Source organism: Pollachius pollachius (assembly GCF_949987615.1).
Source record: "Pollachius pollachius genome assembly, chromosome: 5".
NCBI classification, from domain to species: domain Eukaryota; kingdom Metazoa; phylum Chordata; class Actinopteri; order Gadiformes; family Gadidae; genus Pollachius; species Pollachius pollachius.
In genome coordinates, this window is record NC_136938.1 from 12,130,873 (window position 1) to 12,157,433 (window position 26,561).

General features: G+C 45.0%; 1 protein-coding gene across 1 annotated transcript in view; it reads left to right on the plus strand.

Annotated features, from left to right (window-relative positions):
• The window catches only part of pcdh17 (protocadherin 17), a gene marked incomplete at its 3' end in the record, with an annotated part of 62,964 nt that overhangs the window by 7,299 nt on the left and 29,104 nt on the right, over nt 1-26,561 (plus strand). The window contains exons 3-4 of the mRNA XM_079737052.1: nt 17,985-18,043; nt 19,038-19,210. Coding sequence (XP_079593178.1) covers nt 17,985-18,043; nt 19,038-19,210 — 232 coding nt within the window. The remainder of the gene's footprint in view (nt 1-17,984; nt 18,044-19,037; nt 19,211-26,561) is intronic.

Below are 26,561 nucleotides of genomic sequence, written 5' to 3' on the forward strand. Positions count from 1 at the left end.
AAAGTGTATCTGTGTATCTTGAGGTTTCCATCTCTGTTCGTTACCCCAGATCCAGCAGAGATCTTGCCTTCATTAGCCGGTTGGAGGGCACCACCCCCCAGCAGATAGTCGGGCGTAATAACTTCTAATTCCTCTTGAGGCGTTGAGGGTATGACTTAGTGAGGAATCAAGACTGCAGCCAATCCGCCCCGAGATTAAATCCTCTTGGAAGAAGGGATCCCAGTAAGTCTCTCTAGAGGCTCACTGCCGGGAACATCACACAGGATTTGGTCAGAATACCATAAGGCCACTGTGTCATTCGAGGAACTTTTACCTATCTCCATCACTGATTCTATCTTGTTCTCTCATGTTTACCTCCCAACCCCTGCAGATTAAACAAATCTTTAATAAGCCTTAAATGATCATATCTTGCATTAGTTGGATAATTAGTGTGATGATTTGATTTGCCGTGGAAGTGCTTTTATGAAACATTAAACACTCACACAGCACAGGGAGGGACACGTGGAAAAGCTGTTACACGGAGGTGACAGTGGTAGCTGATCTCACCTATAGGGGGCGACAGAAAGCATTTGAGGTGGAGTGATGAGGGGAGGGCGAGGTTGGGTCAGGACAGGGTGGAGTGCTGAGGCAAGAGAGAGGGAGGTGAGGAGGAGAGAGGTTTGGCGAAAGAAGAAGAGTGTTATCAGTGTGTGTGTAGTGTGTGACCTAGCCGGAGTGTATTCTTCTGAATAGATTGACACCAGGTCCCCCCGTTGATGGTACGAAACCACAGCTTCCTCGGTCTACTCATTAAATATAAATTAGGAGTGTCATTCAGAGGTCTGTTGGTTCACACGATGCACTCTTCCTTGCCAAGGAGTGTGTGTGTGTGCGTGTGTGTGTGTGTGTGTGTGTAATGTGCGTGTGTGTGTGTGTTGAATGTATTATGCTGTGGTGTAATACCCCTATTGAGGGTTTAAAAGGGGGATGAATGGAGGGAAGAGGCTTAAGCTGCATATTGTCTGTGATTGAAGTGTGTGTTGGTGTGTGGGGGAATACAGCGGCTGTGTGTGTGTTGGTGTGTGGGACTGGGAAGTATAACGTGTGTGTGTGTGTGTATGGAGTATAGCGTGTTTGTGTGTGTGGTGTCCTTGGGTGTGTTACAGTGTATTGTGGGTGTGTGTGTTGATAGTTTAGGGGCTTGGGCTCTTCTTCGATGTGTAGGTTTGGTTTGGTTTTTGTGTACAAATACACTCTGTCTTTATATACTTGATGAGCATTTTAATGTGTGTGTTGTCGGGGGGGTGTCAAAGGATGAGTGGTGGGTAAGAGGATATGTATTTCTGTGTGGGAAAGTATTTGTGCGCTTGTCTTAGGGGGTTTTGAGGAAGGCATGGGTGTGATAAGTGTTAGTGTGTGTGTTTGTGGGTGTTGGAGTTTTGTGTGTGTGTGTGTGTGTGTGTGTGTGTGTGTGCGTGCGAGAGTCAAAGCAGAAACAGTTTGTGTGGGGTCAATAAGTGTGTGTAGGTCATTGTGTATTCCAGCCATCTCTCTAGTTGTCTTTAGGAGGGGAACAATCTTGTATTTGTCCGAACCGCACATAGCCCTCCTCTGACACACATGCACCCACACAGGCACCCACATACACACAAACACACGCACTATACACCCTCCTCTCTGACACACACACACACACACACGTACAAACACACACACCCACACACAAATTATCCACACACATACTGGCATCCTCCTCTGAAACACATACTCACCCACATACATTCTATACACACATACACAAACACACACACACATATACTCTCCTCTCTGACACACACACATAAACACACACACACGCGTAAAAACACACACACATACGCGCATCCTCCTCTGACACACACACATCCACATACATTCTATACACACACACACACATAAGCAAGCACATGCACATAAACACACACACTATACACCCTCCTCTTTGACACCCACACACCCTCCTCTGACACACATCCACATACATCGCTGACACACAAACATGCACACACACCGAGACACACATTCACAATCCACAATTTCCTCTGAAGCTTGTTTCTTGCTGTATTTTCAATGAAACCCAACACTTCAATCGCCATCGAGCCAGAGAATTGAAAAACACTCTCTATTTAATTTCACCTCTCTTTTTCTTCCTGTGTCTGTGTGTGTGTGTGTGTGTGTGAGTGTGTCTCTCTCTCTCTCTCTCTCTCTCTCTCTCTCTCTCTCTCTCTCTCTCTCTCTCTCTCTCTCTCTCTCTCTCTCTCACTCACTCTCACTCTCACTCTCACTCAGTCTGTGTGCGCACACGAAGGGACTGATAACTGTGGGACTGTTAGTCAGGCGGATCTCCAGCTTATAAAGAGAGATGGTCAGTTCTGGGAGGCGTGCATGTTCTTAAGAGTCTGTGTGGCTCCTCGTTGGTTCTCCGTACTTTAAACGGTTACATTAAGGAGACTCTTGTATGTTGGGATGTACTGGACCGGGGCAAGTAGTGCTGCTGTACACACAACGCTACATGCTGACAGTTTGAATTATTAATATTCAAGTTTATTTTATCTACCCTAAGCTCACATGATCAACGTTTGAGGGGGAGGTGGAGACAGCTCTGCAGCCAGAGGGGTTGGGGGTAGGGGAGTGAAAAATGACATCTATATTTTTCCCTATGTGGTTCGAGAATATGCGTCCCTATATGGCTGCAGGATTGTCATGCATCTGTGTATGTGTCAGTAAGTGTACCTGAGTGTGTGTCTGTGTGTGTTTTTTTGTGCATGGGTATGTGTTTGATGATGTAGCAGCAATAGACCTGAGAACAAAATGTGTCTATATTTACCTCCCATCCAATGAATAACTTATATTGTTTAACAACCTGCGCACACACACACACACACACACACACACATACACACGCACACAAGCGCATGCACAGATGCACACAAACACGTACACACATGTTCATCAACCCCACCATGTCAGGGAGGGGTTTAAAACCTTCAAACTCCATAATAAATCAACTCTCAATCCCAAAATAATCCAATTTCAGGCAAAATACTTTACATGTCTGCAAGAGTGCAGACAGGGCTGTATATGTATTATGCATTTATCTATAGGTGAATACAGATAAATAGATTAAGGCTATGGTTGAGTATATATATATATATATATATATATATATATATATATATATGTGTGTGTGTGTGTGTGTGTGTGTGTGTATATATATGTGTATATTTATGTGTACATATACATATTTTATATATATATAATGTATATGTTTTAGGTGAACTTGGGATTTATCGGATGTTCATGATTGTTGATCATGAACATCTATCATATTGTAATGATTTTAAATGTATGGTTTGGTACTTCGCTTATTTTTGGTGATCATTAAGCGGTCATCATATTTAATAGATGGTTCTTTTGATGATCCTAATCAGTGTAAATGAGAGCTACTGTATCATGTAAAAATACATATTTCTAAAAGGGACTCCACCCACCCACTTGATCTTCTTTCTTTCTCAAAGAAGAGCAAGTGGCTTTTAATTAATTACACAATTAAAAGCCTGTGTGAGACGCAGAGCGGCGAGAACGGAGCGACGGGAGGAAAGTGTGGTTGTGATGGATGAAATCGGTGGTAGAGGTGGAAGTAAATGTTTTATGACACGCAGTTAGAACCCTAACCCTGGTGAATAGTGAAGTATGAGGCTTGTAGACCAAGGTCAGACTAACATTCTCACATGAAAGAGATACGCATGGAAACACATTGACAGACAGGACGGATACAAAGACATACAGACTGACAGGAAGAGAGACAGACGGTAAGACAAGTGATGAGACTGGCAGACGGACACAGAGTGATACAGACAGACAAACTGACTGAGATCCGAACAGTGAGTTCTCTGTGTGTGTGTGTGTGTGTGTGTTTGTGTGTAGTAGTAGTGTGTTTCATATTTAATGAGCCAACAACAACAGATCAGTGTGTTCTGGCCCATGTGGAATCACTGGTTGACCTCTGACCTCAAGCTTTCAGTTCCTCTGTGAAGGAGACATGACCACTCAAATTAGCCTCAAAGCATTCATTCAGCCTGTGTGTGTGTGTGTGTGTGCGTGTGCGTGTGCGTGCGCGCTGGACAGTGGTGCGGCTTTTAGTTCCTACTCCAACATGGATACATGTTGCTCACAAAAATAGTGGCATCACCAACTGGGCCAGACAAAGGTAACATCATCAGCTTGATCTTTTCAGTCTATGATTCCATCCTTCTGTTACCAGCAGGGATATTATAGAATTATTATCAATATAATAAATATTATTTATTTCTAAGGATTTTGACCTGCCTGATTCTGGTTACACTTAGCGCGCATACTTGGTCCAATCAGAACAGCCGACAGCAAATAGTCTATGTGTGTGTGTGTGTGTGTGGGTTGTCACAGTGTATTTGGTGTAGTGTGCCTAATGCCTAGTGTGCGTGTATTTGTATGTGTGTGTCTGTTGAAGGGTTTTCCACTGTCCGGGCTGAATGGGCCCCAGGGCCTCCTGTACGTCCCTCCTGGGGTGCTGGCTCTGTCATTCCCTGCGGGGGGTAGTCAGGGGAGATGGGGGGTGAGGCGAGGGAGAAGAGTGAGGCTGTTGGATGTCGTCTCTCTCAGCCGTAAATCAGATATTCTTCCAAAGTCAAACAAAATGGAGGCCGCATAGTGAGCTGCTGGCACTGGTCCAACCTGAGGGTCTACTATCGCTACCTACCTGACCTTGACTGAAACACACACACATGCATGAACGCACACACAGGCACCGCACACACACACACGCCCGCACACTTGCACACATACACACGCACACACAGCACACATGTACACACAAACTCCTTACCCACAAATATGCTCACACAACGCTCACACACCCACCTCAGCGCTTACAAATACCCTCCACCTCAGCACACACCAATTCTCACACACATACACACATACACACAACGACACTCTCCTGAGCCAAGGCAGTAAGTAATGTGAGTTTCCTCTACCCTCATTTCTCATTAGTACGTGAGAAATAATGTTCTTGTCCTCTGTCCAGCATTCTCTCACTTTCCCTGGCTCGGTCACTCCATGTCTTCATCTATTCTCTCTCTCTCTCTCTCTCTCTCTCTCTCTCTCTCTCTCTCTCTCTCTCTCTCTCTTGCTATCCCCCTTCCTCTCTCCATCATTCTCACTCTGTCACTATCTATATCTATCTCTTTCCCTTTCTTTTCCAGTCCTTCAAAGTAGCCTACAGTATAGTGAATAAAGTAAATGAAATAATTGGAAATGTCTTACACAACCTGTTCATTGATCGATGGAGTTCAATCAATCGTGAATCTAAAAAATCATTCCACATCCCGGCTTTGTGTTTTGGTTTAAAGTCGCCCCACGGACACAGCACACCGTCGATACGGAAATGACATTTCAGCCTTCCGTTTAACGAGTGTTCTGCCAATACTGGATGTGTGTCTGTGTCTGGGTGTTAGTGCTTGTGTGTGTGTGTGTGTGTGTGTGTGTGTGTGTGTGGGGGTAGGTGTGTGTGCGATGTGGGTGCTTGCATGCGTATGAGTGTGTGTAATAATAATAGTGGAGCTCCTGCTGTCTGGGTTGTTTCCCGTCGTCTCCGGAGCGCCGCTGGAAACACGATGCGTTGATGGAGCGCAGCGTCAGACGGAACGGAAAACCCCAGTCTCTAGAACCTCCTCACCATGTGGGGGAGGAAGCATCGAACAAGCCCAGTCTCTAGAACCTCCTGACGAGATGGGGGAGGGGTCCCGGACAACACCAGTCTCTAGAACCTCCTGACGAGTCGTGGAAGGAGGGAACGAACAACACCAGTCTTTAGAACCTGCCGATGAGGTGGGGCAAGTGGATGAGAGAGGAGTGGAGGGAGAGCTGGGGGTGGAGGAGGTGTGTCTTCTTCTCGGTTGCGCTTTACAGATGAGGCCTAGCGGACCCCAAGCTGCTTTTATGTCTTGGAGGGAAGTCATTTTTAAAACCTTTCTACAATCAAATCAATCAAGCTCACCACTATACTCTATTGATCCCATATCTGTTCGGTGCAGATGCATCTCTCTCTCTCTCTCTCTCTCTCTCTATCTCTCTATCTCTCTATCTCTCTCTCTCTCTCTCTCTCTCTCTCTCTCTCTCTCTCTCTCTCTCTCTCTCTCTCTCTCTCTCTCTCTCACTTCTCTCTCTCTCTTTCTATATATCCCTCTTTCGCTCTCCCTCTCCCTCTCTATTTTCCTCTCACTCTTACGCTCTCCTCCCCCACCTTCCCTATCGCTCTTCTCCCCCCATTCCCTCATATCTGTCTCTCTGTCTGTGTGTGTGTGTGTCTTTTTCTCTCGCTCTCTCTCTCTCTCTCTCTCTCTCTCTTTGACCCTACCTCTCTCTACCTCTTTTCAACCTCTCCCTCACCCCTCCCCTGGCCTGTTTCCATGGCGTTGTGTGGGTGTCATATCAGATGAGCGTAGTGATAGCTCATGTTACTGCTTCACCAGCGGCAGATTATCCTGTCACCAGGGCCTATTGATCCGTGAGCACTCTTAATAAATAAAGTAGCGCGGCGGAGACGTCGGATCCATGATCACTCCGGACAACACCCTGATATTTATACCACCCGGCGGGTAGCGCATGATGGATGTCGATAGTCTCTCTTCTTCTCCTTGCTCTACTGTCTACCTAACTCCTCCCCTCCTTTGGTTCTCTTCTCCTCTCTTTTCTTCTCCATATCGCTCCTCTCCACCTCTCTAATCATTTCTGTCCTCTCGCCTCTCCTCTCTCTTCTTCTGCCCTCCTCTCCGCTCCTCTCTTCTACTGCTCTCCTTTCCTCTCCTCTCCTCTTGCATTTCCACTCCCTTCTTCTGCTCTCCTCTCCTCTCGCATTTCCTCTCTTCTGCTCTCCCCTCTCTTCTTCTGCTCTCCCCTCCCTTCCTTTCCTCCCCCCCTTCTTCTGCTATCCTCTCCCGTTTCCTCTCTCTTCTCCTGCTCTCCTTCCCTCTCCGGTCCTCTCGTGTCTCCTCTCTCTTCTCCTGCTCTCCTTCCCTCTCCGGTCCTCTCGTGTCTCCTCTCTCTTCTTCTGCTCTCCTCTCCTTCCCTCTCCGATCCTCTCGTGTCTCCTCTCTCTTCTTATGCTCTCTGCTCCTTCCTTCTCCGGCCCTCTCTCCTCCTTGGTTCTCCTCACTCTCCTCTGCTCCTCTCGTGTTCCAAAATGCGTATTTCTCCCATTCCCTGCTCATGTTGCCACGTTGATCAGGAATGAAATAGACCCTCTGCTCCTACCCCTCCCCCTCCTTCTCTCCTCCTCCTCTCTCCGGTTGCTTTCATGTCCTCTCAGAGGTCCTTGCGGAGGTCGAGTCGACACACGGGGATGATGTACTCCCAGGTGGGAGAGACATGAGGAGAGCCCAGGGAGTAACCAATCAAATGAGCTACTGGTGGGGGTCGAGGGATGTGTTGAAGAGAGCGAGGCCAATGGAGTGTCTCTGAGGGCCTGGGGGGGAGGGGAAGGAGGAGGAGAAGGAGGCAGGGTCAGATGGGGTCAGAGCCCCAGATTAGGGCTGATTGTTTCCTCTGCAGCCTGGCTGATGGAAGGTAAATCTGGACTGACACGCAGCTCTTTGGTGGGATGCATCAAAGAAACGTCACGTTGCCTTAAAGCACTCCCCTTCTCCAATTCTTCCCTTCCCTGATTCTCCCTGTTTTCACCTCTCACCCCCCCCCCCCCCCCCCCCCCCCCCCCCCCCGCTTAAACATCCCTGATGACCCAGCATGTTGTCAAGGTCACCTTCAAGAATCACTGACTTTATCCTCCCACCTTGAACAGAGGAGTAGTATATGTGTATGTTTGTCTGTGGGTGTGTGTTTGTGCGTAGTGCGTTATCGTTCCTGTGTGTGTGTGTGTTGTGTTGTGGTGTGTGTGTGTGTGTGTGTGTTTTTGTGTGCTTATATGTCTGCGTAGTGTAGTGTTGGTGTGTGCTCTGTCCTGGGCTGTTGGGGTATATTCTGGAATCCTTTAATCTGCGGAACGGAGGATTTCAGATGGAAATATTGTCTTTCCTTTCATGTGTTTAGCCCACATGGATCTTCTCCCTTCAATCATAAAAAACTCTCATTGATTTTTTTTTTTATTCATGAAACATTTCTTCTCATTGGTCGTTCTGTTTTCATCAAGAAAACTGGCTCCTGTTGGTCGGTTTCTTTTAAATTATGAAACATTTGTTCTGTTTTTTAATCAAATATCATTGTCTCTAATTGGTAGGTTTTAAAAAAAAAAAAAACATGAAACACCTGTACCATTGTTCGGATTTGTCGTTTGGTCTAATAACAAATCATTCCCTCTCATTTCTTTTTTAACATGAAACACTCGTTCTCATTGGTAGGTTTTAACAGAAGAAAAGGGCTTTAATCATCTCCTTAACAAATGGAATGTTCCTACTTCGAAAAATTACCACAGAAAACAGGTGTTTTTCTTGACAACTGTAAGAAAAAATCAAAACCTCCGAAGTAATTAGGTTGTATTGGATGAAATGTATATATTTGTGAATATATAAGAACTTTACACCAGATGTAGTAGATGCTCATTATATATATATATATATATATATACATGTACATATATATATATATATATATATATATATATATATATATATATATATATATATATATATACAGGGTGCGATTTGTGAAAAAACCAGAGAGGGGGATAATTTGGAGAAACATTTTAAAATGTTTCAAAATGAAGACGGACCCTGTGTATTTTGGTTGTTAATTATTACGATGTAATCGTGAAAATACTTTGGGTGGGGGGGATAATTTTTATCCCCACCGAGGATAAAAATAATTCAGCAGAGGGTAGGACGTGTAAACCAGAGGGGGGGATAATCCCCACCATCCCCACCGGCAAATCGCACCCTGTATATATATATATATATATATATATATATATATATATATATATATATATATATATATATTATATGAACTCAAGAGTCAGGGGTTCTAACTCAACATTTTGCAGTTAGCTTAATTGACTCCTAAGTGAGGTAGCTCCTAAATGAGGTAATAGGTTCTTAGGTATAACTAGGCTGTGATCTGTCTCAAGTTCAGAGCTAGCTGACGGATAAGCTAACCAGAGATAACGACTTGGCTTATCTTGGAATCACATGGATAAAGCTTGTTTAAGATGTTAATTCTATTTCTATACCTACAGTACAGTTACAGAGATATACATATGATCATTCCACACCATCTATGGATTTTTTGGGCTTGTATCTCGCCCCTGCATCGATATCAACCTGACCTTGTGTCAAGAGGTCATTGCTTTGGTGTGGGAGAACTTAGGTCATAGCAGCAGAGCTGTTAAATGTGGTAATATGCTACTGGATGCAATATTTGGATTGTATATGGGATAACAATGTATGTAATAGCAGAAAGCAGCAGTCGGATATTGGATCAATCAGTCCTAATAGATTATACTAGAGCTTCTGGGGTCAGAGCCTACAAAAAGCCTGGGCCGGAAACAAATAACTGCATGGGCGGAGCATCGCCTTGTTACGCCCCTGTTTTGTTACGGAGATATTCTACCAAAGAAACCATAACGGCTCGAGTCACTGGAGAGGAGATTAAAATTTCTGTATTCTTATGGTGGCCAGTCTACAGTGTTGATTTGAATCCTTAACAGACAGTTTTTTGTAGTTTTCTTCAGCTAGCTAAGTTTGTCAGTGAGTCAAATTACTCCGTGACCCATCCTACATAACATCAATTTGTATTAAAAGTCGTACCAAATATGACGTGAAAGAAAGTGAAATGCCGCGTTCACTCAATTGTTACTGAAACCAACAACGTTAGACCTGCTAGAGAGTAACTATATAAAAGACTACCTACCTTCAAACACATACACAGTTACACATACACCCACACCCACACGAATCACAAATTATACATTTCTAACATCTCACAAGCATTCCTTTATAAATTGTAGAACTTGGGTTACTCTTTTAAAACTATTACAGTTTGATAAAATGTATTAAAATGTTGTTGTCTTCAGTGTATATCTATCCGTGGGCGTTTAAATATGTCTAGTTAAATATATGGACTATGTGTTTTAACATGCATTCAGGGATTTATTATCTTTGGACCTGTCTCTAAATAATTCCTGATTTTTAAACCATATTCATAGTTAAAGTTCTGCACACAGTCTAAGTCTTTCCACAAGTTTTTGCCATAAATACATAGAAAGCAGGGAGAAACATGAACGTTGTTCTTGCTCTGTGAATATATACTAATGAGAGTTCACATAGCATGTAGGACAAAGGGATTTCGAAAGTGTCCAAATTGACACAACGAGCGTATTAAGGGTTATATTTATTCACTCAGTAATCCCACTCCCTCTGGGTGTGTGGGTCAACCATGTAATGGATGGTAAAGTTGTTGTTTGTTGTTGTTTTGGTTAAGAACAGAATTACCCCAGAATGTGTAAATATGGACATTGATAAATCAATCACACGCGTAGATGAGGGGAATATAATTATTGCCAAGGATGTCATGCTTGTTGGTGTTCTCTGTGTTTGGACAGGATTTAGCTAAGCCCTTGATTTAATTTCACATGCATCGCAAAAGAGTTTCCTTATTGTGTGTGTGTGTGTGTGTGTTTTTGTGTGTACAAAACCTAGTAAAGGGCAAATTTGATACCAATTTCAATACCACAACGACAAACTGACACAAATGAGGGCATTGAATGTTATATTTATATAAAAAGATAAATATATCAAGGATATAACAGTATAACAAGGACCGACCAGCAGAATGACAGTGGTACACATTAACAATCATTTAGAAAGAAAGACATTGATGAAAACAATTTTTGTCTCTTGGTTATTCCCATAGTAAAAGGCCTCTGAGATTGTCAAGCATGCATAAGGTTCAAGTAACGAATGACAGACATGCTTGACAGAAAACCTTATTTGGCTGTGATCCTGTGTGTATGAGTTAATCAAAGGTCAAGGTCATTATATTCACCTGTTATTCCAATTCGTTGCTCAATTCATTGCTGACTTTTCAATTAACAATTTAACTCTGATAAATACCAGTTGATAATGGCAATTTAGCCTGGACAGTTTAACCGCGTGCAACTCTGAAAAGACAAGTTAATAATGAACGGTTTATCTCAGTTTCACGTTTGAACTTTTTTCAAATCTGATAATGTCCAAGTGATAACCTAACTCTGTTTCCAAAGTCTAAAATTGGGCTCCTCAGGGGTTCTGCTGGGTCCTTTGCCGTTCTTCATGGCACTGTCTCGACCAGGTTGCATTATCCCCAACATCTGGGAATCTGGTTTGCAAAAATATAGCCTGAATGTTTCAAAGTAAAGAGGTTTTGATTTAAATAGAGAGATTTTGCCGTGTTTGGATCCCATTAACCTGCGATTGGTCTTATACTCACCAAGCGCGTCTTCAATCATAAGGTTGTCTTCCAGGGCCCACATTTACAGCGTGTGGTAATCTATACAGAAACAGTAGGGGGAGGAGGAAGAGGAGGAGGATGAGGAGGTGGGTGAGAATGAGGCAGGGATGAGCAAGAGCGGGAAGGGGGAGATGAGCAAGAGGGGGTTGAGGAGGCGATAGAAGAGGTGACGAGGTTGAGGAAAAATAAGGGGGGAGGAGAGTGGATGAGCTGGAGACATTGGAGGGGGTGAAGAGCAGAAGGAGGAAGAGGTGGTTGTGAGGAGGAAGAAGAGAACGGGTGAGGAAGAGGAGGGGATAAAGAGGAAGGTTGAGGTAGAGGAGGAAGATGGGTGGTTGGGTTAGGATGAGGGGGGGGGATGAGGAAGACGTGGGACAAGATGGGGATGGGTGAGAAGGTGGAAGTGGAAGAAGAGGGAGTGAAGAGGCAGAGAAGGAGGGATGAGGAGGAGGCAGAGGAGAGGTTGGCGGTAGTGAGGAAGTCTTCTGCGTTGCTCTTAAGGAATAATAAAAAGGCATTAGCGGGGCAGGTTGGAGCATTTCAGCTTTGAAGTGTGATGTGCTCTGTTCTCATACCTCTGGCCTATACCCCCACACCTTCACCTCTCTTCCATTATCTCACGCTGTCTTCTCCTCTCTCCTCGTTTATTCACTCCTCTCTTCTTGCCTCTCTTCTCTTTCCTCTTTCTTCTCATCTTTACCCAGTCCTTCACTCCCGTATTTTCTCCTGATTTCTTCTCTTTTCTTGACTTTTCCGATCTCCTCCTGACCTCTTCTCCTTTCTTCTCTTTTCTCTCCTCTTATCTCTTCCCTCTCTCCTAATTTTCCTCTCCTTTTATCGCTTCTCCCTTACAGCAACACTGATATTACTCTCACAGGATCTTCTTTCTGTTATCGAATCCCTGCAACACTGTCGGCTTGTGATATATCGCGCTCACAGTTCACACGGTGCACACCACTTCCGCTCCGAGTCCTTGAAATACTAACGCTTTTAAAAAGCGGGCTAATCTTAATTGATCCCAAGTTATGTTTCCATTAATACACGCTCATACTCATGTTTCATGCGTTTTTTGAACCACAGACATATGGGGAAACATACAAGGTTTCTGCTTTGAAGTGAAGGCCATCAGAGAGATGCTTTTTGTCCACGCAGAAATACGGGCACGGGATGGATGTGAGGAAACATTATGACATCGGCCAATTAAGGCGGTGACACTGGGCTAGGGCCCAGCGTCTCTGCCAAACTGCCAGCAGAACTGCTCTGGTTGGCTGGACATAACTTCACGACGCAACACGATTAGCTAAATTCAACTTGAATCACTGGCATTTGCGTGTCGCATTCAAATCGAACAGCTTCTGTATCTGTGATCGTGAAATACGATGACTGTTTGGTATTTTTATAACTCGCCTTTTTTCAAAGCTATTTGTGCCTTGATTTACCGGCTCTCTCTCCTCTCTCAGAAGAGACATGGCTCACACGTGGCGAAGCGCACCGAGACCTGCCCGGTATAACTACCGTGTTATCTCCTACACTGAATACCAGGCGCATTGTCAGGCCCCAGGGGCCTCACGTGATGCGGGGGCATGAGACGTGGCAAGGATCACAGCGCCGGTGATAAACGTCCCCGGGCCTTAGCCTTAGCTTTGCTAATTCAGATTTGGATTCAGAAGTTGAACGACCACACAGACATAGGCTTGCTTTTGGTTCATCAGCTGAGCATAGAAACAAACATCATAAAGCAGTCCATATAATGTGCAGGGCATGTTGTAATACACATTACCTTATGTACGTATCCTTCAACATCATCACCTTATTTACATTACACAACAAAGCGTTTAGAAATATAAGGGTTGTCAGCTGTTTCCAGATGATGGACTAGCTCCCACGAACAGCAGAGGAAAGGTTTGTGTTCTGCAGGGAGACTGTGGTGATTAGAAAACAAAATATTTTTCAAGTTTGTGGGCAGCGGAGCGTGAAAAGAACGGAATAAACAAACGACACACAATAACAATCCGCCTCTCCTCAAACACAATCACTCTTCCTGATAAAGTGGCGTGCTCCTCACAGTCTCAATCCTAGGAATGCAGTATTTATATTGACCGTACACATCAGTTCCCCCACTGCATTGCTCATGAATGCATGCCTAGTATCTGCATGTACTTCATCATCCAAATCCATTCAAGGTTATCTCAAACCAGGAACCCCTCCACTTCTCTGATAGACATGTTGAATGTGTCCAAGAAACAAACCAGACGCTTTCGCCATTGTTGCTCGAATGGGTGACCAATCGACACGATTACCAGCAAAGAGATCAAAGCGATCAATACGGATGAGCACGGCTATTCCTGCTTTGCACCGACAATGCTGAAGCGCACCATAGACATATACTCAGACTACCCAAAGTTACCTTTGTTACTCAATTTTGCTGATGTCCGGCGATTGATCATTGCGATAAGCCAAGGAGGACATATAGTTACCGGCTGATCACTTACAACCGGTTGGCAGACACTGGATAACCAATGGCGGGAAATTACTATTAGACACTATAGATTATATCGCCATCAGATCGTGCCATTTTATGCGATATGGATCTCACAAACACACACACACACACACACACACACTCATGCAGACAGGAACATCACACACACTGAAGTGGCAGTGTTTTCTCCAAGCTGAGCGTATATTTATAGGGGACAGCAAAGGACAAATACATGGATCTCACCCATGGGGAGGGGTGGTGCTTGTCCTGTTCCACCCATAAAACAAACACGCCTGATCATGTGTGAAAGAGAAGCTGCAATATGATGCAATTTGTCTCTTACACACACACACAAACACACACACACTCACACACATAGACTCACAGATACACACACACATGCCCACACACACAGACACACACACACAGATGCAGGCTCGGACATAAAGACAACAAACCAAACATTAAAACCAACAGATGAATGAACTTGTTAAGTGGTGCATTGATGTTGATCTAGATGTTGGTGCGATGATTGGCTTGGCTGTTAGTGAGGCTAGCTGACGTACCATGACGAGAAGCTCCTGGCCCCTTCAAACAGATACAGATTATAGACCCACAAACAAACAAACACACACACACACCCAGTGTTTACCCCAACGTTCAACTTCCAGGCGTCCACCGGGGAGTAACCGAACAGGTTGGACTGAACAGAATATTAAAAGCTCTGCTGCTGACTGCTCGGACTAACCACCCTAACACACCACCGGAAATATTGAATCCCCTAACATCTCCGCTACCTTCTGCCTGTGAATGTGTGATGTGTTGCTACGGGTTCGTCCTCTTCAAACAATATTCTACATGAAAATATGTATGTATACAGTATATGTATATCTTTATATTAGTATTGGGCAGACATACTATTGTATTGATCAGCATAAACTAGTTTTCAGTTCAATTCTCAGGAATGGATGAATAAGTAAATAAATCGAGTACATTTCAAATTTTTAATTGGTTGTCATATTCCACTTAACCAATGTATCACTGTTATTACTGTAACACTGTTAATTATAGCCCTCTGACCCTGTGCTGTACATACACTTGGATGGTTCGGATTGCTTGAATGGCGTCATTTTGTGTTATTTTTGCGTTGCATAAAAAATGTGCAGTACTGCTCATCTAACGCTCCAAGGCCATGGGCGGACGCTGCTAAAGAAACATTTTTCCAGCCGTCGGTCTATTCATCCTCATCACAGTACGCACCTTCAAAGCTCTGATGAATCAAAATGGCGTCCAAGGGTAAGTCCCTGGTTGTGCGAACACAGAAGGGGCGCGTTATTGAAAAACAGGGGAAGGAAGAAAGATGGCTTCGGCCGCTCACCTTTCTTCACAATACTCCAGCTGTTATTATTTTATTTTTTTTCAACGCTGAATACATTCACACATCCGGCTATGGTCAGAACCCTGGGCTTTGATGGACTGTATGGGTGCTCTGTGTTATCTGGTCCTTGCTCTCTGAATGGTGAGGGTGTGAGGGGCGGCAGTGGTGGTGAAGGGGGTGGAGGTGGGACGCGGCGCTACAAAAGGTCAATGTGTGTGTGGGTGTGTTTTTGTGTGTGCGTGGGTATGTGTGTGGGTGTATTTTTTGTGTGTGTTTGTGCGTGTGTGTGCGTGCGTGTGTGTGTGCCTGTCTGACATTCACAAACCCTTTCACACTCGGCCGGCCGCGCAGCAGCGGGGACAGGAGTGCGTTATCGACAGGCCGTCATGTCGCGCACAGAGAGAGGTATCCGCTGCCAGCGCAGAAATAGAACATGTGCTAGTGGGAGCGGGCGACTTCAGAGGGGAAACCACGGGTCACAGCACTGTGATGACGATACAACATGGTTTGACGTGGTGTGCTGGCTTGGGTCACAGCGTTTAGTAGGTCCTTGGTGGTCCGTACATTAAGCACAGCACTTTTTTGGAGGAGTGTGAAAAAACGAATCCTCCCGGCATAACTTGTAAGACTCGCGGTAAATGCCTTTCGGCTGAATGCAGTGGGAGACCGGTGACCCTGCAGTAAGGTTCATAGAGCACGGATATTGGGTTGTGGTTTGAAGTACTTATGCTGATTCAATACACCATAGTTTTTGTGGTTCTGATCGTTAGAGTTGCGGTGTTCAGTGGTATAATGGTAATGCAAGAACACACCCCTATGTTTCCATACTGATCTAATTAAAGCCAGCAACTGCCCCTGGGGGGATTCATTTACCCGCTAATTATTAACACACTGATCTCCTGCCTTTGTTTCTGTTTAGGTTGTTACATTTTTTTATATATCTATTTCTGTGTGTGCGTCGCTATGGCTACGCTCCGTGTGGTGCCGTGGCGACTTGGGAGAATCACCCGTGTCTCGGAGCTCTCGGGATCTGAGTGGCATTTTCATCATCTTAATTAACATGATTAAAAGACTAATATTCCCTGGTAATAACCCACAGGGAGGAGGGGGTGAGAGCCCGACACAAAGGGAGGGAGGGGAGGGATGGGAGAGGGAGGAGATAAAGGTTAATGCAAAGAGGGGAGAGAGAGAGAGGATGACAGAGAGCGGGAGGAGAGAGAGAGAAGAGCTAGGAGGAGAAGAGAGAGAGAGAAAGAGAGAGAAAGAAAGAAAAGAGCTTGTTATAAAAAGAGGAACCCAGGAGGAGAGAGAAGATAGACGCTTTTGAAAAGAGGGAGAGAGAGGAACAGACCATGGATCAGACCAATTGTGTTGGGGTGTGTGTGTGTGTGTGTGTGTGTGTGTGTGTGTGTGTGTGTGTGTGTGTGTGTGTGTGTGTGTGTGTGTGTGTGTGTTTGTAGAGGTTGAAAGAGAGATAGAGCTGGAACAAAAAAGAGGAACAGAGATGAGAGAGAGGAAAGATAGAAGTTAACAGAAGGAGGAAAAGTGAGGGAGGAGGCAAGGAAGAGAAGAGAGACACATGGAGAATAGAGGTAATGACCGAAGAAAGAGGAGAATAGAGAGAAGAGATTAACAGGGGGAGAGGAAAATGAGGGAAAGACCCAGATTGACTGAACGAAAGACGAGGGGACTGTTTGAAATGTTTGTGTGTGTGTGTCAGTTTGTGTGTGCGTGTGTGTGTGTGTGTTTGTGTTATTTTTGATTGATGAACATTTAACACCCGCTTAGTGTGACAGTCTGTCTGAAAGATAAATGTGTGTGTGTGTTATGGTATAGATTTATGCAACATGAATCCTCTCTGTTTTTGGTGCACATGTGGTTGTTTTCTGAAAACCAAATGGAAGACATCCGAGACTCAGAAAGAGTCCTGCTTCCTCTGGCAATATTAATATGAGAACAAACAAAGGAATATAATGCACAGCAAGTTAATTGCACATATATTTATACATATTAACATACACTAAGCAAAGTCACAGTGTAGTGTGAACTGTGATTCATTCAGACTCCCAGGCTCTACCTTTTCATATATTTTCCCTGGGTCATCTCCCCACCTCCCTTCCCCCAAGGGGGAATTGTTCAGTTTAAAGTTCATCTCTTTCGCCCGTGGTCAAACTTCAAATAAGCTCTTTTAACAGCCTGCAGTTCATCATCAATACAAGTTTGACCTCTCCAGAAGCGTCCTAGCCATAAAATGAATCCAATAATAGCACACTCTTTTATCTACCCTAGTATACATCATATAGACATTAGATAGTGTGTATATAGAAGGTGTTATCTGAAGTATTCGTATTAGTATTATTATTAAAAATTCATTATTATTAACGATCATGGTCAGAGGTTACATTTTCTTATTTAACGAAGACAACCACGCATCATAGACTATTCAGTGAAAAAGGATGTATGGATGGCGTCTTATGTTGGAGTGAATCTCCAATTCCTCACACATACAATCATCAATCCCACCAACATAAACACCACCTCGTGCTCCACCTCTGTTGTCTTCCCCCGTGATAGTGTTCCCTCTCTGACTCCCCCTGTCACTAAATTGCTTTGTTCCCTCCTCCGTAGACGGACAGCTTTCCCACTGAGTCCAACTACATGGGCAGCCGCCAGCAGTTTGTTCAGAGGTAAGACTTCAAAACACACCGGCCGTGGCCACCTTGAGGCTGACAGCGGAGCGGGTGTGAAAGCCTTGCCTTCACCAGCCGCTGCTGCCAATGGTGTGTGTGTATGTATGGAGATGTATGCTATATTAAAAGCCCATCGTCTATGTTGTCAAAGGTGCTGCCAAGTGCTATTAAAACACGCCACTTAGGGAATTCCTTGATCGTTGTTCTATTTTATTTTTTGCAAACGTCTATCTTCTGTTTCTTGCGAGTTCCCCGGTCCCTTGTGATCGCAGGCTGTTAGGAGTAATGGGTTCGCAGAGGATGTTTTCACTCCTGATAACGGTAAGACTTGTGAGGAAGGAAATGGGATATTATAATTGAGAAAAGGCTTTTATTTACCTGTGATATGGGTGTTCAAATTCATTGCTGCTACATCAAATCCTTCAGCACAAGGACCAAAGGGAGGTGAGGCGGAGAACGAGACGATCGACAGCAGTCGAGTGTCTACAAACATTTTAGTGCGATAGGCCGACTAGCCCATCATCATTCAGTTACTTATCTCGTATTTTAAAATATCTTGTTCTTCCTCGACATCCCATTCTGCTTCCTTTTTCACTACCGTCGCCCCCTTCAGCACCTATCATACTCGTCCCTGGAAGGTAGGCTTAAGGTGAGGAATCTGTTCCTTCCTTCTTAAGGTTTCTCCCTCTGGGCTTTAGTTTTTCCTTTGAGCCTATTAGAGGACTTAGGGCAGAGTAGAGAGCTCTTTATTATCCCCACAGCAGTGATTCATAATGCAGCAAGCACTACAAAAAACCACCAAAACAAACATTTAAAAGCAATAAAAAGATATGAAGATGGAAACCACAGAAACATTCAATAACGTCGGAACCGAAACAATGCCAACCCACGGGTGGGAGTGTGCTGTCATGCGGGTTCTCAGAGAGGACAACGGGGGGGACACAAATACAATCAAATAAATAGACCTGACCTCCCGCCTCTCTCTCCCCAGCAGCTCCACGTTTAAAGACCCGGAGCGCGCCAGCCTGAGGGACAGCGGCCATGGAGACAGCGACCAGGCAGACAGCGACCAGGACACGAACAAGGGCTCCTGCTGCGACATGTCGGCCAAGGAGGCCCTCAAGATGAAGGCTACCGGCGTCAAGCCGCCCCCTCTGGAGCAGGGTGAGTCCGAGACTAGCCCCACGCTACGTCGCTACAGCACAGCTGTGTCGACACAGGTGTTGTTGTGTCCGGCGCTGAGGCGCACAAGGGCCGCTGGGAGCTGTACCGCTCCCTGCTTGTGGTCTGTTCGGGTGTGTGTGTGTGAGGGAGATTGAGTCTGTGCGTGTGTTAGAGTGTGTGTGTGTGGGTGTGTGTGTGTGTGTGTGTGTGTGTGTGTGTGTGTGTGTGTGTGTGTGAGAGTGTGTGCGTGTGTGTGTGTCCGTTTGCGTGCGTGAGAGTGCATGTGTGCGACACAGTGCATGCGCAGTGTGTTTGTCTCTGTTTCTGCATCTAAATTCTGAACACGTCGTGCCTTTATGAAAGCAGACAAGGCCATTACACTTTCATAAGACCCTCCACTTCAGGCCCCCTCCCCGACTCTCCAGTCCCTAGTCCCCTACTCCACTCTCTGAAACATTGATAATGGAACACGGATAACGCGACTTAGCTCTCTAGTGGAGCTGCGTGGCACCGCAACGCTAAATATAAATTATGACTGCAAGCGCTCCGACTCGGGCAGATAACACATGACACATGTAGAGCAATAATAACTCAGATAGGATTTTCAGATGGGACACGCGTCCTCCCCCCTCCCCATTCTCTATCCATCTTCTCCCTCCTCTCCCCTCCCCTCCCCTTGACGCTGGTTGTCCTCACAGTCTTACAAGACAAGGGAACATGGTGCCTTCATACGCTGGCGTAGTGTCTCCCCCCATTCAGCTGATGGAGATATTCCCTGAGAAACTCTGAGACAAGACGAGGCCGCACAGCGAGACAGAGACAGGAAGCGTCAGTTTGAGGCCAGTGAGTGGATCTGGCAGCAGACGAACAAAGAACACGGGTTCTCCTTAATGGTGTTATTAATCCACCAAACAGACGGCGCAATGCGTCCTCGCCGAAGGACAGCCTGGGTTGGTGCGAGGCAGCGTTGTGCAGCGATGGTGTTTGGCTCGGTTCTCCACCAGGTTTCAACAGAAAGGACCGGCTACACTCTGGCAAGAGGGATTGGCCAATTATAACACTCCATATGTTTGTCATTCCGAAAACGGTCCCATGTAATGGGCCGTGCGGGGCAGGAAGAATCACATTTGTACATGTGGGGACGGAGAGGCGAGGTTGGCGGACAGGCTGGGCCAGATTAGACGTAGGCGCTCCTCCACCCGTCTGGCTGCCAAACCCCTCCGTCTCCCACCACATCCACCCGTCTGTGTGTTCTCTATTAGCCTCCTGAAGAACTGCTGTTCACAGCCCAGTGCACAGGAGAGTGTGCACGTGCATGCACATGCATGCTGACACGCACACTCGCATGCGCTGTCAGACACTCTCATACTGGCACACAGAGTGTCTCACGCACACACACACACACAAACACATACTGACAAACCCATTGTCTCACACGCAAACACACACGCTGACACACAGTGTCTCCGACACACACACACACTGACACACACAGTGTCTCCCACACACACACCCACATACACGCACGCACACACACACACACACACACACACACACACACACGCACACACACGCTGACACACAGTGTCTCATAGACACACATGCTGATAGACACAGTGTCTCCCACACACACACGCTGACACACACAGTGTCTCCCACACAGACTTACACTCACACACACTGAATTACGGTATCTCACTCTGACACACACCCACACAACCCCACACACACCCACACGCACACACACACACACACACACACACACACACACACACACACACACACACACACACACAGTGTCTCACACACAATCACAAGGGCAGTGTCACACATGCACACAAACACACATGTACAAACCCATACACACTCACACACACACTCAGGCTGCTGGTATTGTCACGGCTTTTACCATTGGCGTTTCCCATGATCCTTTGCTGTGTTGTCAGCTTGTTTGGGGAAACCGATGAACGTGAGACTTGACTGTTACTGCCAAGCATCTGGCTTTGTTTAACAAATAACACACCACTGTTTGCACTTGGTGTGGGTGTGTAGGTGAATTTTGTTTAGGGTTTAAAGCTAGCTGGTGTGAGCATTTCTAGGAAGCAGTGATCACAGGTGTGCAATTGTGTTGATGTGTTCATGTGGGTGCATCTCAGTGCATGCTAGCCAGGCCCGGCTTTCAGACGTTGTAGCAATGTAGGTAGAGTGGGGAGATCAACACAGTGGTATAACAGTGCTTTGGATGAGTACCATGTACTGTTTCACATGATGAGTAACCTCCATCTCTTCAAACCAGACTCAAACACAAATATGTTTCCCTCTCTCTCTCTCTCTCTCTCTCTCTCTCTCTCTCTCTCGCTCTCTCTCTCTCTCTCTCTCTCTCTCTCTCTCTCTCTCTCTCACTCTAGCTTTCTCTCTTTCCTTCATTCTCTCTCACTCTCACTCTCTCTCACTCTCTCTCTCACTCTCTCTCTCTCTCTCCGGCCCTAGGGACGTTGTGGCCTCATTCAGAGTAACAACAACAGCAGTAAAAGTGAACAAAGCAAACAGTTACACCATAAGCACCCTCAGTCTCTCTCTCTCTCTCTCTCTCATCCCAGCTTCTATCACCCCCAGTCCGGCTCTCTCTCGCTCTCCTCTCTCTCCCTACACCCCATCCTCCATCGCCCCACTTCCCATCCCGACCCCTTTTACTCTCCCCCATAAATCTACTCCCACCTTTCTCCCACTTTTTTCATTGTAGCCAACCTTTATTTAAACAGGTAGGTCTGCACACAGCCACCTGGGGAGGAACACAGCAACAGGACACTCGTAAAAAGTCCCAGACAAACAATAAAGCACTGCAAAATAAAAGCCCAAAGTAGAAAGCAGAGGTCATATAAATGAGTGAGTAGGGAGGTAAAGGCGGTGATACCCGAGCCAACCATGGAAACGGTGATCCATTGGTCACACATACACCCAGCAGTTCATGCTTCTCACCGCGGTGCCCCTCGCTAATTAATTGATTAATTGGGCTTACAAAACTGGTTGAAATGTCTTCATTAAGCTGAAGCATATCAAATGCATTTTTTTCTGTGGTGGTTTTTAATTGGTGATTAATTGATGTGCCTGCAGAGGCTGAAAGGAAGAATATCATAGCTCAAGGAGAGAGGGGGGAGCGGGAGATAACGAAGGCGGGATGAGAAGTGGCCATCGCACAGGGGTGAAAGGAGGGAGGGCACGTAGGCTTGTGGATGACCTATAGTAATTAGACTGTGCTGCACTGCGATAATCACATCGCTTCACGCCTCGCTTGAGAGGGAGGTGGATGTATATTGAGATGATGGCGAACGATGGCTGGATCAGTTGATACTGATGGACGATAATTATGGATGAGGATGGATAATAACAGTTGATAATGATGGCTAATGATGGATGTTAATGCTGAAAGGAAAATTATGGACGATAATGGATGATGAAAGATAGTGATCAATGGATAATGATGTCTAATTACGGATGATAATGATCAATGGGTAATGATAGTCGATAATGATGGTAAGGATAATGTTGGATGAAAATGAATGTAAAGACAATGTTGGATGATAATGATTAATGAATATCGATAGTCGATGATGATGTTAAGGATAATGTTGGATGAAAATGATTAATGTATAATGATAGTCGATAATGATGGTAAGGATAATGTTGGATGATAATGATCAATGGATAATTATGGTTGATAATGATGGATGATAATGATGGTAAGTGATGGAAAATAATGCATAATAATGTATGATAATGATGAATCATGATGGATAATTAGGGCTGAATAATGATGGAGAATGAATGGATAAAAAAATTATAATGTGTCCCGATTCAGAGTCCCAGTTGAACAAACAAAGCACCTTTCTCGACGTGTCAGTTAAATCTGCATGATCTCCTACAACTGTACGCACGCACAGAAGTATGCACAGTCATGCACAAACAGGACAGATTATTGCATAGACTGTGGCTGTTTACACCGGGTGTTGTTATTGGCTGTGGAACAGTCGGTGATGTATGAGAATATGTTCATCTCTGTCCTTCTTTCGTTTGCTCTGTCCGTATGTGTGTGTATGTGTGTTTATTTTGTAGTGCGAGGATGTTCTGCAGATATTTTCTTTAATTGTGACAATTGAACAGCAGCAGAGGATGACTTTTGGTACCTGGAGCTGTCAGCAGGCAATTGTATTTGTCTGCACCTGACGGCTAATAAGTGCCTCACTCTCTCTTGTTTATTGTAACTTTTAGGTTTTTGGTGGTTCCCCAGCGGTCATGGTGTTACGCTACTTATTAGCCCTGGCATAATGGCCTATCATAACTATTTGGTGCTACGGTAATAGCGCTGGCATTAGACACCATCATAATCTTCCGGTTCTACAGACCTATACCAGACATAATACCCCATCATAACTCTCTGGTTCTACAGACCTAGCCCTGGCATAATAACCCATCCTAACTCTCAGATTCTAAAGACCTAGCCCTGGCATAATACCCCTACATAACTCTGAGGCTACGGTACTAGCCCTGGCATTATATCCCATCATAACTCAGCTGCCCTGGCATAATAATAACTTTATACTAACTCTAAAGGAAGACTCAAAGATAGCTTGAAGATAACTCACACTCACTTCCTGCTCCCCTGCCGTTTCAGTCCGACAAGATTCCTGTGCAGTGTGGCGTCACGTTACACACACAGACACAGAGATTACTTCCCCTCTTCTAAATAAATCATCAAACCAGGGATTGTGTTGTGTAGCTGGATACGTCGGCTGGTGTAAATGATTTCCTCCCTGCCGTCCTTAGTCTTATTAGCTGGCAAACTTAGTAGAACTGGATTAATAATTAAAGGTCCTTCCACAGAGCCGCGGTAGGGGTCAAAGACTTGGCGGGCGGTGAGAGAGCCGTTGTTTGAGAACGATGTTTCCATGCCTCCCGCTGGTCCCCGGGGGGGTGTTGGTTTCTGGCGGCCGCAGTCGATAGGGCTCAAGGAGGACACAAAGCTGTGTCGATTCAGCACCTGAGCTCTCCCCTCTCGCATTGTGAACATGGACGTGAAATACCTCCTATGCACAGGAATCTGATGCGATGCAATAGTTTTGTTCATTTACCAAACACTTTTAGTGTTTCTGATGAATGACTTAAGATATGTCAGTCAAGATTTGAGGTAACATCCGTGTATAACATGGAGACACTCGTAGGAGTAGGATATGCATCAGGATGTGTTGTGCTGCCACACAATTGCTACTGGGACATGTCTTTAGTTCTGGATGCCTTCTATGACGGGCTCCAAGTAGAATGAGATGTGTACTCCCCGGCCCCCTCTTGGCTGCTTTTTCCTGAGACCCTGAAAGACAAACTGAACTCTTTAGATATTTGAACACTGGGTCACTTCTTCTTGTCTTTAGATACTGAAACACGGAGACACTTCCACCCGAGCAGCAAGATTTTCTCTCCTCTTTTAATCCGTAGCAAGATAATGAGCAAAAAGTTCAATTCCCACTTTTATTTACTGGTCAGAGGATACATGAGGTGCCCTTTGCGCGCTCGTAGCCATGGTAACCTCTAATTTTTTTTCCCCTGGCACTGTGGCCTTCAATAACCCTTTATCGCTCTGCGAGGAAAGGGCACTCTTTTCAACATCATTCATTTTTCATGAAACAGATAAATGCAGCCGCTTTCTTTGTGCAGCAGAGTATAGCTGTTACTTTTATTTGTTAAAAGGTTTCTGATTCTCCCCAAGGTGGCCTCCTGTCTCCGACTTCATCTCCCCACTGCAAGTGATCTGCTGGGTGAAATAAACACACACACACACACACACACACACACACACATATATAGACAAACACAAACACACACACACAGCCTCGCACACTTGCCCACGCCCAGACACATACAAACATAAACACGCAGGCGCAGAGAAGCACACACAATCACAAAAAAACAACACTCAGGCTCTGTTAACATCTGCATTCTCTGTTCTGCTATATCTCTACTGCCCTCACTTTCCCTCTCTATCTCCTTCATACCAGCATCCAAACACACGCATACACACCTATAAACATTAATGTTGTGTGCACATCAAAAAACACAAATGGTAACACAGCGACAAACATTCACATACAGACACACACGCACAGACACACACATGAGTTGCGAGGGGGACTTGGCTAAAGGTATGTTTACCATGGAGCTGCTGCCAGTAATCACACTTCCACGGTCAGCAGAGACTTAGAGGATCCTGAGGGAAGCGTCACGTGCAGCATACACACATACTCACACACACATAGACACATACAGACCCTGGAGGGACAAACAGTGACTTATATCAAAGCAGAGATAATCTGTTTTTTCCAACGTTTGCCTGATTGACTTGAGTTAAACTCTCTGCTGAAACCCAGTTAATATTCAAGCATTAGAGTCGGGATAAAAAAGTTAATATCCAAGCTTTAGAATCTAAATATTCTTGCTTTATGGTCCAGAATAGAGCAATAAATATCCAAGCTTTCGAGCTCAGCACAGAACAGCAGAGAGTCCTGATGTCTTATCATTTCTTTTTTATCCAATGCTTACTAAATATTCTGTACTGATTCAAAACAGAAATTAAAAAATTATGAAAAACTGAAACAAAACAGCATAACAAATGTATTAAATTTTATATCTTCAGTATTTCCTTTCGAAATTTGCATAAAAAAGCTTCGATTAATTCCTGGGCGGGATAATTTAGTGGTAACGGTGATCAAAGTGTGGTCTTACATGACCGGTCTCTAAATTCCCTGTCTAACCTCAACCTGCTCATGAATGACCTGTATCTGTTCAGTCTAACCCTTACCTGCTCATGAATGACCTGTATCTGTTCTGTCTAACCCTTACCTGCTCGTAAATGACCTTTCTCTGTACTATCTAACCCCTACCTGTTGCTTAATGAACAGTATCTGTATTCACCGTCAAACCCCTACCTGCTGATTAATGACCTGTCTCTGTATTCAGAGTAAGTCTCTCTGGATGAAAGCTTCTGCTAAAAGGGCTGAATTTCAAATTGTCATGCACCAGCGAATACAACAAAGGCTCTGTGAAGTTTAGCTTTCATTCAAACATTAGTATTCGTGAGGAAAAAAAAAATGTTTGTTTGTTTTAGCATAATGTGCATCCACAGCGTCCTCAAAGCAAGGCGAGCGGAGAGAGAGAGAGAGCACGCGCTTGAGAGAGAAAGGACATTTTGTAATGTTCTCCTGTTTCACACGACATTAAAGTAATTGTTGTGCAGGTTAATGGATGAGCATCTGCCTTGTGGAAAGCTCCGTAACAAGCCTGCGTACAAACACGCCGGTGA